The sequence below is a fragment of the Canis lupus genome, chromosome 5 (genome assembly GCF_048164855.1).
Source record: "Canis lupus baileyi chromosome 5, mCanLup2.hap1, whole genome shotgun sequence".
Classification (NCBI taxonomy): domain Eukaryota; kingdom Metazoa; phylum Chordata; class Mammalia; order Carnivora; family Canidae; genus Canis; species Canis lupus.
This window is the reverse complement of record NC_132842.1, coordinates 15,905,380-15,924,231: the sequence shown is the minus strand read 5'-3', so window position 1 is coordinate 15,924,231 and position 18,852 is coordinate 15,905,380. Positions and strand designations below refer to the sequence as shown.

Sequence of the window (18,852 nt, the reverse complement as noted above, 5' to 3'; positions counted from 1 at the left end):
GCAGCGGCCCGCGCCCCGCCTCCCCGAGGGCGCCGGCCGTCCCGCCCGCCGCGGACGCCCCTCGGCCACCGCCCGCCCGCCGCCGCCGCCGCCGCCGCCGCCGCCCCGGGCGCTCTCCGACCACCCCGCCGGGGCCCCGAGGGGCGGGGGCCGGCGGCCGCAGAGTCACTCCGGGGCGCCCTCCCTCCCCCGCGCCGCTGGGCGCACGCGCAGCAGCCGCCGCCGCCTTTATTTGGTCCGCGATGGCTTCTCTCGCGCCGCACCGTCCTCCGCCCGCAGGCGGCTCCCTCCCCGCGCACCCCGGAGCCCCCGGGACCAGCCTCGAGCAGGGCCCCGAGCGGGACTATCCTTAAACTGGGACGGCAGCGGCCGGACTTGCGCGTGAGGACAAGAAGCGGCAACCGGAAAGAGCTGACGGCTCGCGAGGAGGCGAGCCAGGCCGCAGAGGAAGAGGAAGGCCGGGGCGAGCCGAGGTTTGCCGAAGGCGGCGTTCCCGAGCCGCGCGGGGCGGGGAGGAAGGCCGAGGGTGGGAGAGGAGGGGCGCGGCGGAAACTGCCGAGGTTTGCCGAAGGCCGCGGCGGCCGAGTTGCCCGGATGTAGTTGGTGGAGCGGCAGCGGCGGCACCAGCGGCGGCGGCGGCGGCGGCGGCAGGAGGCGGAGGAGAAGGACCAGGCAGCGGCGGCGACGGGGGGAGGAGGGGAGGAGGCGGCGGAGCAGGAGGAAGAGGAGGCGGAGGAGGCAGTAGCTCTCCGCGGGGCTGAGCCGGACGCGTCTTCTTGCCCCCCTCCCCCCGGCTCGCCGCTGCCGCCGTGTAGTTGGCGCCGCTGCCCGGGCTGAGCGTGAGCGTGGTGTCGGCGGAGGGAGATGGCCCGGGAGCGCCGGCGCCAGTAACGGGGAGGTGCTGAGAGTCGCCGAGGGCGCGCCGGGCCCTGGTGCCGGTGCCGCCGCCCGCCCGCCGCCTGCGCGCCCGCCCGCCCGCCCGCCTCTCGCGGCCGCTCTCCCCTCCCCCGACACACACTCACAGGCCGGGCATTGATGGTAATGTATGCGAGGAAACAGCAGAGACTCAGTGATGGGTAAATTGTCTTTTCGTTTCGGGGCCGGGCCGCAGCGCGGGCGGGGGGCGGGGGGCGGGGGGCGGCGGCGGCGGCGGCGCGAGGAGGGGGGGGGCTGTTCCTCCTTATCTGGTGCTGGCCGAGCCGCCATTTTTGTTGTTAACCCTGATCCGGATCGGGCTAGGAGGAGGAGCCGCCGCGCGGGCGGGCGAGGACGGAGTGCGTGTGGAGGCGGCGGAGGCCGGGTTCTCGGCGTCGGGCCCTCGGTACCGCCTTTCAGCCGAGTGTGTGTGTGGTGTGTGAGTGTGTGTGGGCTCGTTGCTGGTACGTTTGGTAGGTCTCCCGCGGGGAGGGGCGCTGGGGGGCCGCCCCCCCCCCCCCGGCTCCCCGAGGTGTCTTATATCGCCGTCTCTCTTCCTGTTTTTCAGCTGTCACGACCGGAGGGGGGACTCGCAGCCTTACCAGGTACCAGCAGAGGCCGGGGTGGAGGGGTGGGTGGGGGGACGGAGGGGGAAGGGAGGAACTGCTACTCGAGCGCAGGCTTCACAAGTCGCTACAGGCCCTTCGGTGCAACAAATCTGAAACTAGCACCGCGGGTCCCCTGGAAATTTTGTTTGGTTCACTTAGCGCTCGCCAACAACGTTTAGTGACTTAGTTTGACAGGTGACTGGAGGAAGTTCAGGGTTTTGTGTGGGGTGGTTTTTTTTTTTTTTTTTCCTCCTACGGGGGGGGGGGGGGGGGGAGAAAAAAGCATTCCTAGCCAGGAAGGACCTGTCTCAATTATTTCGGTGTGAAGGAATCGATGGGGTGAGGTGATAGGTGACTTCTGAGCCATATTTATTGTATTTGGTAACTTAACACAATGATACTTAAATTAGACGGAAAGCTTGGGAAGGAACAACTTAATTGGTTTGCAACTCTTATGTGTGTCCTGAACTGTTCTCTTCCCCATTTTAATTGTTTTTGGTGCATATAGCTGCTTCACTAGTGAAGGAGTGCTTTTCGTTTTTTCTAAGAATTGATTGAGATCTTTGAATACTTGGATAATTCATTTTCTGCTCAGAAGTCTTTTATGGGTAATTCATTCTAGTGTAGATGGTTCTAGGTAGCTAGGTTTCCTTTTTGTGACTGCGGTTTCTGCATGTAAAGGTTTTAAAAATTGTGATAGAAGTGGGCTCTGTTTTGATGGGGGAAATCTCGTAAATGGTTGGTAACCATCAGATGACACCAGAAAGGAATACTTTACACATTCTACATTTACTCACTTAAAGGAGTTTCTAAGCTGGTAGTTTTGTTACTGGTTAGCATGAGTTGTTAAAGCTCAAGTTAAAAACCCGAGGTCCCTTGGTGTGTAAGATGTTGTTCGTTATCTTTGTGTAGTTAAAAGATTAAATCCTGTTGAATCTGCTCCTCCGAAACATACTAATTAAATTAACACATAGTAAAAGACTGGTTTATTATGATTGTCTTAAATGTGTTAGAATAAAACTAAATCATTATTTTGAGGGAGTTCCATTAAATTATGTTAGAAATACCCACCAACATTTTTTGTACCTTGAGATGATTTTCTATACCTGCAAGAGTAGGTAAGTTAAATGTGAGACATTTTCCTTGAATCAAAAACTTGGGGAAACATTATTTTTTTTTGTAGGTTTGCAGAAACATGTTTATGTTTATGTATACTTGTCTACATATACCAGTTGTAGAACACAAGATTAGTGCACTAGTACTCGAGATGAAACTAGTACACTAGTTTCTACTTTGGATTTAACTTTGTAATTCCCAGAAAAATTTATTAAGGAATTAATGTACCAAGGTGTTTGATTTCTTGTAGTTACAAGATGTTTAATGAAATATTTGGGGTTTTTTAAAGATTTTTTTTTTTTTATATGAGAAGCTCTAAGGCATTTAGGTACTGTCTGAATGACTTAAAGCAGAATTGAGAATGGAAATTTTGATTTTTTTTAATACAGGTTCATAAATTGAATATGCCAAATTTTATGATAAAATTCGTTTAGGAAGTTAAGTTTAAAGTTTCAATTCTTTCTCTCTTCTTTTTTGGGGGGGTGATGTTTTACAGGCACTTAAGTATTCATCGAAGAGTCACCCCAGTAGTGGTGATCACAGACATGAGAAAATGCGAGACGCCGCAGATCCTTCACCACCAAATAAAATGTTGCGGAGATCTGATAGTCCTGAAAACAAATATAGTGATGGCACAGGTCACAGTAAGGCCAAAAATGTGCATATTCACAGAGTTAGAGAAAGGGATGGTGGTGAGTAGCTTTTTTGATGAAACTTCTACATGTACTTAACAATAGTTCTCTGTAAAACAATGGGTGGCAGTAATATTTCCAGCTTTCAGATGTTACCATATGGTTATATCATCAAAATATTTTATTTCTATCAAGTCATTGTAGAAGTAAGGTGCTGACCTGTACATCTTAAAAATGGATACCAGTGGCTTATAGTAAGAGAATGTATTTGAGTATAACTTACCAAATGCTTATTAATGATGAGAGAAATGTGGGACATTTTTCTAACAAGATAATTTACATCTTTTCAAGTAAAGACTTCAGTTTATTTGACTCAGTTTGAGATTCTTGTTGCTGCTTAAATTTATTTTTGTAAGGAGTTCAAATGTGTTTCCTACTGATAAATTTTCAATTTAAAAGCTTAGCATGGTTTTCGAGATCGTTTACAGGTTAAAAAAACCACTTGTGATTATAAAGTTCTTTAGGGTTTTTTTTTTTTTTTTTTTTTTTAAGATTTTATTTATTTATTCATAGACACAGAGAGAAAGAGGCAGAGACACAGGCAGAGGGAGAGAAGCAGGCTCCATGCAGGGAGCCCGATGTGGACTCTATCCCAGGTCTCCAGGATCACACCCCAGGCTGCAGGCGGCGCCAAACCGCTGCGCCACTGGGGCTGCCCTTCTTTAGGGTTTTTATTTGTAGACCTTTAAAATGTTACTTTCCATATTCTCCAGGATTTTATTAATGTAATTTTTATACTGTATTCATACGGATATTCCAACTTTTTAAAAGTTAGCCTCATTTCTTTTGTATAGTGATGTGTCCTTTCAGTTACTGCCCTGCCTCAAGCTCTTTTGTGGTAGGAGGCTAAGTAGAGAAACTCGGTAACTATTTTCAGATTTAATTTGCCCAGAATCTACCAAAAAATTGGATTTCATTCTAGAGCGTGTATTGAGGCATAAACCATTTTCACTAGGGTAATTAAAATGTTTTTTTCCACCATAAAATCTTAAATTGCTTACTAGATAAACATGTTTGAGATACATATATATACAACAGTGATTGTGCTTTCAGAGGCTTTAAGGAAACTCAAAAGTGCCATGTGGCTTTCTATCAAGGAGGTTTCAGTACTTTGCTCACTTTTTAAAAATGTCCTGCATTTTCTGGTCCTCTTTCCACCTCTTAGGGTGGAGATCAGCTTTATTCAATGCAGTCAGATATTTAGAAACATAGGTTTCCTCTGTCCATGGTAACTGGGTTGAGGAAATTAATAGTAGAAGATTGCATTGAGATGAAAGAATTTAGACATTTACTGGATGAAAGGAGAATAAAGTTCGGTTGAATATAGCTATAGTGTTGTGCTACTTCTGCAGATAAAACTATATTTTGTTTGTAAGTAACCAGTAGTAAGTGGGTTTGGTTATTAAAGTGTTAGAAGCCCTTTGATAGTAAAATTACTTAAACTATTAATACTTTTAATTTTGTGGGTAAAATTTTCCAGTGTTAGATATGGTCTGAGATGATACTATTTCCAATTACTCTTCTATAGTGGTACTGTTTGCATTATATTGTGCTTTATTTTTAACATTTTTGTGATTGTGACAAAATAGGATGTGGTACTTCATCTCCTTACAGATAAGTGTCTTAGGTTCTCTTTTAGTGATTGTGATCTGGTTTAATGTATCCTATATCTCCAAATCCAGGAAGAAGTCAGTTTAGGCACTCTGGGAAAGTTCTGTAAGTGCTTTCTAACATTTACAGTTAACCATACCTGAAAATTTCTTTATAGGTCAAATAATCCCAAGACCATTCTGTTACTCATTCAACAAACATGGGGCAACAGTTGTGTGGTATTCCTGGAAGTAAAGATAAAACGTGATCCTGACCTTGAGAAAAGCTAGTTTGAAAGGCTTTGACTTGCCAACTAGAGGTGGTTTTAGCTGCTTTTTCTGTACTCCTTTTTTCTTCATTTTGATTTTAATTATGCTTCCTATATGAACTCTAGATGCCTCTTCTAGGATTTTAATTTTCTTTTTATTTGCATCTGGTTGCTGATGCTTCATTCGTAAGATACTTCTCTGATCTAGTCATTTGCTAAGTTAGGCTGCACTTTCTAATTGGCTTTTTAGCTGTTTATCTTCCTCTGGAGTCTTAACTAATAAAATAACTCATTTCTGTCTACCATTTCTAATATGCCTGACTGCCATATTCCTTTTTACTATGTATGAGTATTTATATATTTATATACCATAAAATATGAGATCTCCATTCTGAAGTTTGGAGTGTATTTTTGATGTTAATTCTTTTAAAGATGTGAAGTTGTCATTCTTATCTAATAGATACTTAGTCCTTATATACTGACTACAGGTATTTTTTTTATAGTTGATACGTGTTTGAAGCTGAATTTTGAAAGTGCATGTATATAATTTTATTACAGGCATTTGTATTCTTTTAGGTATTTACTTTTTAAGTAAATATATATAAGTATTCGTATATGTAGAGTCAGAACCATTACCCAAAGTCAAACGCACTGAGTTGGATTATCTGCACCTGTATAAAGAAATTTAACAGGTTATGGAGCACACCTGGGTGGCTCAGTCAGTTAAGCATCCAACTCTTGATTTCAGCTCAGGTCATGATCTCAGGGTTGTAAGAGCATGTCCTGCAATCAGGCTCCACACTGGGCGTGGAACCTGCTTAAAATTCTTTCCCTCCCCCCCCTTTAAAAATCTTTACGAACAAGTTACTATATATATATATATATTTTTTTTTAAGATTATATTTATTCATGACAGAGAGAGAGAGGCAGAGACACAGGCAGAGGGAGACTCAGGCTCCATGCAGGGAGCCCGACGTGGGACTCGATCCAGGGTCTCCAGGATCACAACCTAGGCCGAAGGCGGCGCTAAACTGCTGAGCCACCCGGGCTGCCCTATATCGTTTATTGATCTAATATCAAATGTGTTGTTTTCATTTTAGGGTTTTAAAAAATATCTAAAGACTTTAGTAAATATCTAATAACTTAGGAGCCTATGTGCTGTGATTTGTAATTAACATTTTACAAAGAAAGTTAAATGTGGAACTTGTAAAATCCAAGATGGGGCTTTAAGTAATTTACTAGGAAAAGTAAGAAAGCAAGAACTGAGAAGGATTGTCAGTTGTAGAATAATTAGTTTAAAAAAGACTTACTATAGCGTAGTATGTACAGTTAAAAGAGTTACATTTTGTCCTTTTAGAATTTATTAAAGGGTTTGTATAGATTATTGTAAATCAAGGGAAGTTATGTGAGTATAATTAAAGGATTCTTTAACTTGGTGAATCAGGTTATTTTCACATATTCTGTGACTTATTTGCAGAACAGTTTTTTTGTTTAAATAAAAATAAGTAAAAGCAAAAATCTTAAGGTTTGTTTTTTATAGCTTAAGCACGTTTTTAAAAGTGGAGCTGACATCCGAACTTGAGAAGTATGGGCATACAATATATGTTGAATTTGTGCTTTTGTGGAATTTTAAAAACACTTTGTCTTTAGTTATTAATGTTTTTCTTGAGGACTTGTTTTCAATGATTATTTTACCAAATAACTTTAAGAATGATAGTACAGATGAGTTTAGGACTGAAAGATATCTTTTTATAAGGATTCTGAAAGCTGGTCCACAAAACTTCAGCCTCCTGGGGGTTGTCCCATTTTTTCCACATTATCCTTCCCAGAATTAACTGTAAGAAACTTATATACTTGGAATACTTGTTGGAAACTTCTTTTTTGGGGAGATAGCTCAGTTGACTACTTGAAAAATATTCTTCATTGGTTTCCTGAGCATTTAGGTATCTTTGAGTACAATGTAAAGGTGCCCTTATTGGTTTGGTAACCATTGTTTCTAAAGATTTTTAAATTTTTAGCTGCATAGTGAAAGTTTTATCTTGTTTTGTCTTTTAGCCATATTTGGAGTTATTTTGTAAATGTATATTCATCTAATTTTCAAACAAGACACTGTAAAACATTTGAAGGAATTATTTTGTAGGGAGTATTTGGGGATAATTAGTGCTTCTGTATTTTTAAAAATATAATTTAGTAATGTTTCAATCTTTTCACATTGGATGATAGACTGATACTTATGTAGCATAGCCTTAATCAGGTAACTTTTGGATAAAATGAAATGTGCTTTCCATTTGTAATGTTAGAAAATGTTATAAAAATGAACAATCTCCTATTGATCCTCCTGTTCTTGGAAGGTAGAACAGATAGCATCTCTACCCTAGTACATTGTTTACACTGTCAGGAAACATTTAGGCATATTGAATTGAAAGCTTATTTGGTGGGTGTTTACAATAGCATAAATTAAAGTCAGTCATATCCTCTTGTATCTTTGTAATGCTTTCACCCAACTTCCCATGGTTACATCTTACCTAATTTAGTACAGTATCAAAGCCAGGGCATTGACATTGGCACAATATGTGTGTGTAGTTCTAGACCAAGTTATCACATCAGTGTTTTTTATTTATTTATTTTTTTTATTTATTTATTTTTTTTTTACATCAGTGTTTTTTAAAAAGAGTTTTAGTGTTAAAATTTGCCAAAATTTTTGCTTGGAAGCAGCCATTTTTCTCAAGCCTTCATATTCAGACACTTCTTTTTCTTTCTTTCTTTCCTTTCTTCTTTTTCTTTCCTTTTTTAAGATTTTATTCATTCATGAGACTCAAAGAGAGGCAGGGACTTAGGTAGAGAGAGAAGCAGGCTCCTCACAGAGAGCCCAGTGCAGGATCCCTGGATCCGGGATCACGCCCCAAGCCAAAGGCAGACACTCAACCACTGAGCCGCTCAGGCGTCGCCAGACACTTGTTTTCAAAGCAACTTGAACATTTCATACAGAATCTAAAGTTAGTGTATTTGGATTTTAGTCCATTGAAACAGGAGATAAATATTACCTATTTTTATTCATCCATGTTTTATAATAAGATAGTAAATAAAGTAGGCAGATGTGTTTGCATTGGATTTTCATAGGTCAGTTAAAGACCACAGGAAGTAGATACTTCATTCCAAGAGAAACAGAATAAGGTTAGCAGTCATAATATTTCAACTCTTCAGTATTTTTTTTTAATTTTAGAAAATATGTATGCCCTAGAAATGTGTGCGAGTATTTGAACACATCCATGTCATTTGTCTTAGAGTCACCACTTTTTAATTATTATTAATTATTATTAATATTATAATTATTAATATTATTATTATTATTAATGATATAATGGTTTTTCTATTTTACCATCATATTTTGGAATGGTTCACTTTGATCTTTTAAGGCAGTCTTAATTGAACTTTTTTTAGTTGTGCAAGATAAATTTGAAGTTTTGGTACAACATACTTAGGATTTTTGTTCCCTAATTCACAGAAAACTTACTTATTCTAGACTGTCTCTGTTAAGTGTCTGCTTATTGTCTTCTGTTGTGCAGAATGGTTGTAGTACATGTAGTTTATCATTTTGTTATGATGCTAAAAAGAATGAAGGTAGCAATGAGCTGGGGACATCTTTACAGAGATTTTTTTAAGTGGGACCGCATCTCTAACGGTTCTGTTTCTGGGACTCTGTACTTTGTACCAGAGACACTATTTGTTAATCACTTCAAAAACAGTTATTTAGGTATTGCAAATGTCTCCTCTAAGAGTAGAGTTTCCTTTCTACTTACACAATTTATGTGATGCTTCATAATTTTGAAAGCCTTTTAAAATTTTGACACTATTTCTCTTCTGATTCCCCAAGAAGCCTTTGAAATAGACTGATGAAGATTATTCCTGTTTAAGTGGTTATACTTGGGAATACAATTTGAGGATAGAGCTAGGGTGTTACATGTACCTAAGAGACTTGCTTTCTAGTTTTAACAGTTAGTAGCTTAAATACTTCACTTGGTTTGTAGTTATAACCACTTCTCAGTACTTGAAATACAACCATTATACTCCTAGCCACCACCTTCTCTTACCAGGACTCCGCAGAAGCTTCTGAATGGTGTTCTTTTTGAGTCACACAGTTACTTCCCCCCACAGTCCAGAGTGGTCCAGTTAAAATGCCCATCAGCTCACCTCATTTTCTTGCTTAAAACCTTCCAGTGACTCCCTGTTACTTACAAGGCCTGTCAAAGACCTTGTTTAATCTGGTGTCTGGGTATTTCTTCAGCTTCTTTACCTACCACTCTTGGCTCTTGTTTGTGCTGCTCTGTTCATTCTGGCCTACAGAAAGAAGTTTGTTCTTGTCTCAAGACTACAGCATGTTATGCTCCTCATTTCTAGGATGTTCTCTTTTTTATGTCTGCCTGGTGCACTCTCACTTCAGTAATGTGCTTAAGTGTCACCCAGAGGCCTTCCTGCTCACTCTGAAGCAGCCATCCCCATCACTGTCTATCCTTTTTACTGAGTGTGCCTTCCTTGTACTTAACATTACCTAATGATATTTACGTATAGTCATTCTGCTATAATGTGACTTGTGTGTTCCTGAAAATCCTCATGCTGTGCAAAATCGCACCACAGGACTTAGGGGAAAATGTAGTTAGGCGCACATTAAAAAGACAGGCACCTGACAAAAATTATAGCGTAACATATTTAATGGTTAAGGAGTACAGTAACAGTACAGTAAGTATGGATGGTTCTTTACCTTCACAAAGACCAGAAATTAGCTTGTGAGGGTATATTTTGAAACGGTTGCAGCTTGTGAGTTATTGATGAAGCGATGGAAGGAGGGTTATCTGAAATAACCCTCTCAAAGTTGTAATGCCAATTGTGGATGGATATGGTTCATAACTCATAGGATGAATTGAGGTAACTGGCAGATTTTTGGGGTACATTGTAAATTCCTGTGTATCTTGGTTCAAATGGGTACAGCTAGTATTTTTCAGAGGTGAAACTGCTCTTAGGGAAAATTTGTGTTATGCTCAGATAATTTCCTTATTTATTAGTAGTACTGGAACACATGTGCATTTTCAAAAAGTGTTAATAGCAAAACTAACCGTATTTTAGCTTTTCTTAGTCTTCTGTGGAATACACTCCACCAGAACAGAGAGTGAATTTGTTAACTTGTATTTCTCTTCCCCAGAACAGTGCCTGACATCTTGTAGCATTTCAGTAAATGAGTAGATAAAATAATATTGGAATTGTAATTATGATTTAAAGGAAATGAAATTTCAGTTTTCTGGAGCAGTGCTTCTGAAACTTCGATGTGTATTATAATCACCAGGGGATCTTGGCTAAAATGCATGTTCTAGGTAATGTGAGCCACAAATGCAAATTACATGTGTGGTTTTTCTAGTAGTTCTATTGAAGTAAAAGTAAAGTGAAATTTTAGTATATTTTCTAACCTAGTATGTCCAGAATGTTATCATTTCAACGTGTACTTGATATTTTTAAAACTATTAATAATTCTTTACATTCTTGTTCTTGTGGGAAGTCTTTGAAATCTAGTATTTCATACTTATAGCACCTTTTCAGTTTGGACTAGCCACTTTTTTTTTTTTTTTTTTTTAAGATTTTATTTATCTATGAGAGACAGAGAGAGAGGAAGAGACACAGGCAGAGGGAGAAGCAGGCTCCATGCAGGGAGCCAGACCTGGGACTTGATCCCAGGTGTCCAGGATCATGCCCTGGGCTGAAGGCGGTGCTAAACCGCTGAGCCACCTGGGCTGCCCGGACTAGCCACATTTCATGTGCTTACTTGCCACATGTAGTTTGTGACTATTGAATTGGACAGCACAGTTCTGGAGAATATGATCACTCTGGTCTATCTAATGTCACACATACTCCTCTAATTTTCTAAAGAAATTTTTCATATGCCTGATTTCTAAAATACTGTATAAATGCAAATTGCCTTAAATCCTGTCATTTGGACTTAATCGAATGGGACACCTTCTTAGGTCCTAAAATATCAGAGGGATTTTATAAATAGCTTCTCCAGAATTTTTTTTTTTTTCTCCAGAATTTTTATTAAAATGGTTTTATATTTCGTTATACATTTTTTGGGCTTGTATTTAATATTTGTGTAGTGGGTTCAGTGGACACTTGGTATTGACAGTTTCAGTCTCTGAGGACTGACCAGAAATACTTTTAGTTGGTTCTTAGAGGATATCTTACCCTTAATTAATGGATTGAAATACTCAGATTAGTGTTTAAGTTTAGTCTCTGATACTTGTAGTCTCTGATACTTGTAGCTAGTTAGGCACACTATAAAATCTGAGTTTTTGAGTCCACTCCCTTAGGATTGTTATGGAAATTGTGCATCTAAAACATCTTTTTTTTTTTTTTTTTAAAGATTTTATTTATTTATTCATGAGAGACACAGAGAGAGAGAGAGAGGCAGAGACATAGGCAGAGAGAGAAGCGGGCTCCATGCAGGGAGCCTGATGTGAGACTCAGTCCCGGGACTCCAGGATCATGCCCTGGCCCGAAGGTAGACACACTCAACTGCTGAGCCACCCAGGCATCTCTCATCTAAAACTTTTAAAGCAGTTAACTAAGTACCTGGACTGTGACATCTTATATGATTAGGTTTGCTCTTACTCATTTGGCTAAGTTAGTATCAGATCAGCAGCTGTAGGTCTCAAACTACTATTCTCCTTAGAGTTGGAAAGTAAACACTGGATATTTTAAGTTGCCAAACTGAAGAGCCTGACAAGTGACAGCTACATGAAGGGGGCTCCAGGGTAATTGTGACTTGGTGCCTGCTTATATGCCCAGGAGTTTGCAGTTCAGAGATTTTTTAGGACAGACATAAGGATAATTTCTCCCAGATATGGCTACTTATTAGAATCCCCTGAGAAGCTTTTTTTTTTTTTTTTTTTCCTGAGAAGCTTTTAAAGTTACAAGTTACGGACTCCCTCTGAATTATCATGAATCAGAGCAGTAGGGGATGTAGCCTAGAAAACTGAATTTTTAAACACCGATTTATTTTAGATACTTACAAACTACAGGTCTAGCGGAGAGCACATAGAGGAGGGAGCTCTGAGCAGGACATTAAGAATTTTATTGTTAGGAATCCAGAAGTTAGAGTGGTTGTTTGCCAAATCATGTGTTAATGTGTTGTATCCTGAGTTCTAATGAATTTTCTTCTCTTTGGCCTTTCCTGATATATAGATAGTACAGTTTGTATGTAGTTACATATTAGTACTTTAGTATCCTGTGGCACGGACATCTAATGCCCCTCGGTAGAACTAATACTGGACAGTAGAGAGTTTCTAACCAGTATCTGCAACTGGAAGACCAGTGAGATCTATTTAGATAATATCAGGAGCTACTGTTGTTTCAGATAAAACTCTCTGGCACTCTGTATTCTCCTCCTCCTCACTTCCCCCAATCCCTGCACCTTCTTGTTGTCCTGAGACTGGTCAGTGGTAAACTTCGTTTAGTTTTGTTTGAAAGATAGGTTTCACCCATTGGTATACTCAGGCTGACTTCCGATGTTAGCAAATCATTTTCTTGAAATTTACCCTTGGGAGTTACTGCATTTTAAAAGAAACTCAGGATCTGAGTGTGATTGGTATATATTTACTTGGATAGTGCTAGTTTACTGGTTTGATTACCAAAAGATATATTTGATTACCTTTGAATTGTATGACAGTATACCAGAAGAGCATGACATAATGTTGGCATCTTCTGAAAGGTTCTGACCTGTGCTATCCTAATAGAACTAGTTGTCTCTGGTAGCCAGAAAGCAACACTAGCAAAGTAGGTTATTTTGGAATATTTGGATCATATGAGAGAGAGGATCATGATAAAGTTTCTGCACTTGATGATTGATTTGTGAAGAATAATTTTGCAGACTATTGCAACTTCATAAAAATGTGTGCAGGTTTATCATGAAAACCTTGATGTAATGGGAAAAAGGAAGTTGGAGCACAGTATGGTAGACTGTAAGAAGTAGTGTTCTCTACTGCCTGTGGCCTTTTCTGTGTTGGTTTGGTCCAGTTTCTGTTCCTGGTGTTTTTTGGCTCCTTATCAGGGTTTTCTTTTGTATTTAATATTGTATGCATAAATATTTGAGTCTTTATCATGAGACATTTAAATTAAAAAAGTATTAAAGTTAAGTCACAAAGCCGTACTTTTGTAAACTGTAGACTAACCTTAATTTTATATATTTTTTGTAATTACGATTGTTTCTTTTTATATAACTTAAATGTCAGTGTGCATTATTTTGGGAAAACAGGACAAAGTGCTTAGCCTTCAAAATCTCCCCTTTGATTTGGGCTAGTTTTATTATTACCTTGACAAGGAGTGGGTGAGTCCCAGACACTGACTCACAAGTAGGGATTTCTTGGGAAGAACAGATTTCAAAATGCAGCATTCATTTTAGTATTTCGATGTTTAAACTATTATCTTCAGTACAGGCTATGGGAATCGGAAAACTTATTTACTGTTTATTTTAATGTATTTGATTTTCATTGTAATTACAAAACTAGTTCATGGGAAGACTTTTAAGTGTGGTCTAGAGCAGGAGTGGGAGCTGTTACCCCTAGCTGTTTAACTGACTTTGTCAGCACGTGTTGTTAGTGAAGTTACGGAATTATATACTGTTCACTACTTTCCCCCTTAAATCTTTGCACATTGGCACATTATACATTTAGGATTTGAAATTGTCCTTTTGTATGCTGATTTGATTTGGGGCACATTAGCTAACTTTTGGTTATATAAAGCCATATGTTACTAGCATTGCTTGTATTGTAGATTTGGTGTAATTTGGATTAAGATGGTGGAAGTAGAATTTAAAGAGAATTACAGTTGATAAGAATATTTTGGCATCAGGATGATTAGAAATGCTAATAAGGAAGAGCTCAAGCTTGAACCTGATACACTGGGAGAATCCAGGAGATATGGGGCATAGAGGCCTAGAAAGTTAGATTTTTAGACATGTTGTGTTATTGGGTTATTTCTATTGCTTTTATAATTTTGTTTAAAATTTGCTATATGGGAACCATACCAAAATTTCACTAATGTGGACACTTCTCATTTCTACTCTGATAGTGTAGAATGGGATGAGTTAAAAACCTTTTACATTTTTCTGTTATAAAACAAAAAGATTTATTTAATTTTTATAAAATAAATAGGATGGTATCCAAAGAGAAAACAGTTACAACGATGAAAGCATGTTCAAGGTAGTCATTATATGTAGTTTCCTGCTAATTGCATGTTCTATTCATTAAAATTAGAAGAGCAGTGTTGATGAAAGGTAAAATGTACTTTGCTGCTGCAGCCCCTCGCTGTAGTTTTATATGAGGCTAAATCATACTGTGTTGCTATTTCTGTAAGTAAAAAAAATAATATCCCCAGTTTCATGTGGTTCCACATAAGTTATAGCAGATTTGTAGCATATTCTATCTCTTGTTAGGGCAGTCCCCTGTTTTTCTAGGATGTACTTAAATTTTCCTGCCTTGATGATCTTTTTTTAATGTTTATTGCCACAAGATGGCCATCTACATAATGTTGATTGTGTTGATAATGAGCATCCTTGCTTTTCGCTGTAATGGGCATACTAATAAAGTTTTACCTTTAAGAATGCTGCTTTTAATTTTTTGGTAATTTTTTACCGAGTAAAACATTTTCCTTTTCCTAGTTTGTCAAGAGTATTTATCAGGAATAGGTCTTGAATCATGCTTTTTCTGCAACTGCTAAGAAAGGTGATGATACGGTTTTTCTTCAGTTTATTAATGAAGTTTAATAAATTAAAACAGATTTCTTAATGTTAAAGCACCTTTCCTTGGTCATGGGATTCATGGTTTTGATGTGTGTGTTCTGATGTGTATTTTTTATTTTTTAATTTTTTGCATTTACGTCCACAAACGAGAAGCACTGTTGAAAATGGATGAGAAACATTTCTGTCTTCTGTGCCCTGAAGCAGCTTAAATAAGACCATAATTAACTGTTTCTGAAAACTGTGGTTGAATTTTGCTGTAAAACTCTGCTCTTCCTGCCTTAGTGGTAGAATTTGGCTCTTTTCACATTTTTTTATATGCTTATTGATTCCTTTTCCCTATAGCCTTTAATATTTTACTAGAAAATGTGTTGATACAAAGTTTAAAATTCTATCAACAGTTGACTCTTTTCTTGTATCATGAGCTTCCTATACTTTTTAGGAATCAAACTTTAACCAAAGACTCATTTCTTGTATTGGTAGCTTTAAACAAGCTGCAGAGAAACAACTCTATTGTTTTTTATTGGATTCTTCTTTGGCCTTAATTTCTTCAGTTGAATAGTTTGATTGTTTTGCTTATTGAAAACCTTTAAACATGTAAATTTTCTATACTTTACTGCTTTGTTCATACTGCATAGGTTTTGGTGCAGTTGTAGAGTGACTGCATTTTTATTCAAGTCTAGGTCTGATTCCAGTTTTGTTTTTTTCTTTTTTAACCCAAGAGTATGCTTTTAAAAAATACTTAAAGTTTTTATTTATTGTTAGAGCAAGCAAGAGCATGTGCACACAGTTGTGTGGCCGTGGGGGGTGGGGGCAAAGGGAGAAGAGAGCATCTAGCCTGATGCATGGCTCTATCTCATGACCCCAAGATCAGGACATGAGCACCTGAGCCAAAATCCAGAGTCATACACTTTTTTTTTTTTTTTTTTTTTTCAGTCATACACTTAACCGAGAGCCACCCAGGTGCCCCTTAGAAAATTTTTAATGAATTTTATTAATCAGTATTTTAAAAATTACTATTACTTGGCTTTCTGTTAAATTCTGATTTTATTGACCTATTGGAATTAAGATTTTTTTCCTTATCATAATAATTATTGGAGTATTTCGCAGGTGTTTGAAAATAATACATTTCTTGAGGTGCCTGGGTGGCTCAGTCGATTAAGCACCTGACTTCTGCTCAGGTCATGGTCCTGGGTTCTTGGGATTGAGCCCTGCTTTGGGCTCCCTGCTCAGCGGGAAGCCTGCTTCTGCTTCTCCCACTCCTGCCTCCTGCTCCCCCTGCTTGTGCTCTCTGTCTCTGGCAAATAAATAAAATCTTGAAAAATATGTATGTATTTCTTTATGGTACAGAGAATTCTGTCCGATCAAGTTCTTTAATTACATAGCATAACTACAATAAAAATCCTTAGTAATCTTAATTTTTACTCGATTTGTTTTCTGACTGGTAAGAAAGTTTTCCATTGTGATAGTGGATATTCTCATTTTTTTAAAACATTTTTTGCCTCCTATGTTCTGTCTCTGCATGAAGATTTATAACTAATATTTTTTATGAGTGCATGTCCTGACATGTCTTCATTTTGTCCTTATATGAGAATGATCTTTTGGCTAAATTAAAAAACATGAATCCTTTTCCTCCCCTTTTCTGAAGATACTTCTAAATTGATGATTACCTGATGTTCATTGTTGCAGATAAGAAGTCTGATCTCAAACCTGGTTCTTTTTATACGTAGCTTTCCATTATGATGTATGTCTTTTACTTTATTTATTTATTTATTTTTTTAAATTTTATTTATTTATGATAGTCACACACACAGAGAGAGAGAGAGAGGCAGAGACACAGGCAGAGGGAGAAGCAGGCTCCATGCACCGGGAGCCCGACTTGGAATTTGATCCGGGGTCTCCAGGATCGCGCCCTGGGCCAAAGGCAGGCGCTAAACCACCCAGGGATCCCATGTCTTTTACTTTAAACCTCCCATTCCCTAGCTTGAGGAGCCTTTAGGATTTTTCTTTTCCTTTATCCTAAAATGTAAAACTTCACCAGTCTCTTTGTAACTGAGTTCCTTTTTCATACTTCTCCTGATAGGGCTGTTTTGTCTAAATTAGAGTCCTTAGAATTGTTTCTCTTCCTCCTCCTACTGTGACCCCCCCCTTTTTTTTTTTTTTAAGATTTTTAATTTATTTATTCATGAGAGACAGAGAGAGGCAGAGACACACAGGCAGAGAAAAGCAGGCTCCATGCAGGGAGCCGGATGTGTGACTGGATCCCAGGTCTCCAGGATCACGCCCTGGGCCAAAGGCAGGCACTTGCTCAACCACTGAGCTACCCAGGGATCCCCTGCCCCTTCTTTTTAAAATTGTTTTTGACTCTTCGCCTTTTGGAATTTTGTTAGATGTGTTTTGATTATATTCTATTTATCTTTTTCCTGGTAAGCAGGTAGACTTGGATACTTTTTGAGTGAGAATACATTGTACTTTGGAAAGAATGCCTTGGCATATTTCTTCCAGCATTCTAACTATTTAAAGATGTGTTCATTTCATTCACCTATTGGAAGTTTTATTTTGGACAGCCGACTTTTAATTTCTTTGTGACCTATAATTTTATGAATCTGATTAAATAGAAATACTTGGGGAATTTAAATTATATTTCATTTTTTCCATGTCAAATATGTTTCCTCAGAAGGTTTTCTATTTGAGTTTGGTGCATCTCTTCCACATTATTGGGTTCCGTGGATGTTTGCTCTTTGTAGTTGACTGTTCACATTTGGGAATAAGAGTCTAGGTTAGCCACTGTCCAGTAGAATGTGTGGTTGAAAATGTTCATTGTTTGAGCTGTCCATATGGTAGCTATTAGCCACAAGTGCTCATTGAACATTTGAAATGTGGCTAGTAGAACTATGAACTATGAAATTGAGTTTTAATGTTTACTTAATTTAAATTTAGCCTACTGCCATTATGCTGCTTCTCTCCTCACTTGAGATTCTTTTTTTTGCAACTACTAAGTATCTCTTGGTTAACAAGTCCACTAAAAGCTTTTCAAGCCATAAGTTGTTTGAAGTGATTTGTCCTTTTATTGATGTGTGTGTGTGTGTGTGTGTGTGTGTATTATGATGTTGGGTTTTTTTTCATGTGCTGTTTTCATCTCATTACCTGCCCTGAACGGTTAGCATTCCCTAAGGTGTTCTGTCCTTGCTGCTTTTGGTTCTGTAAATCCTACCCTTTCGTTTCCAAGCCCACATGTCATTTTACTTGTTAAGCATGTTTCATATGGTGTTCCATGGATTATTAAAATCTGTTCCTAACTTGATTATTCCCTAGTTAATGCTTCTAGGAAATCATCACTTATTTCCTTTTCTTAATCTCCTGTGTTTAGAGGGGATTTCTAGACTGCACTGTCCTCTTAACTATTGCACTATCATTTTAACAGATCTTTTGTCTCATTCCTCATGCATTGCTGTCTGAGTGAAAATTTTAGGCTAAATTTAAACATTATTCTCTTCATTAACTCTTAAAGTCTTCATTGATTCTGTACTGACAACATAATTGTCCAAATACATGACTTTTCCTCCTTTCTCATGTACGTATCTAGGAAATCTTTCTGTCTGGTGTACATAGAAGACACTGAAATGAAAACTGAACACTGTGATGTTCATGCCAGAGATTTGACATCTTAGGATAGATTTTTTTTTTTTCTCGTAAATATAGCTTGAAACTTTGGAGAATTTAAAATCTTCTGAGTTATCCTTGCCAGGAGTCCAAACCTCTTTTCTCAAACGACTCTCCCTCTCTCTGTACTAAGTCATGTAAATCTACTTACCCAGTCCTAGAACATCAAATTGCTATTGCCCTTCTGTATGTTTTCACAGCTAAAGCTGTCCTCTCCCCATT

At 38.7% G+C, this 18,852-nt stretch overlaps 1 protein-coding gene across 4 annotated transcripts in view; it reads left to right on the top strand.

Moving 5' to 3' along the window:
* The first annotated feature begins 216 nt into the window (after positions 1–216).
* The window catches only part of WAC (WW domain containing adaptor with coiled-coil), an 84,023-nt gene continuing 65,387 nt past the window's right edge, over positions 217–18,852 (top strand). The window contains exons 1-3 of one of the 4 annotated variants that reach the window (XM_072825565.1): positions 217–473; positions 1,484–1,520; positions 3,136–3,331. In XM_072825565.1, coding sequence (XP_072681666.1) covers positions 3,193–3,331 — 139 coding nt within the window. In that variant the 5' untranslated portion in view covers positions 217–473; positions 1,484–1,520; positions 3,136–3,192. Of the gene's footprint in view, positions 474–1,215; positions 1,322–1,483; positions 1,522–3,118; positions 3,332–18,852 lie in introns of those variants that run through there. The other 3 variants (XM_072825568.1, XM_072825567.1, XM_072825566.1) reach the window with 3 other exon arrangements.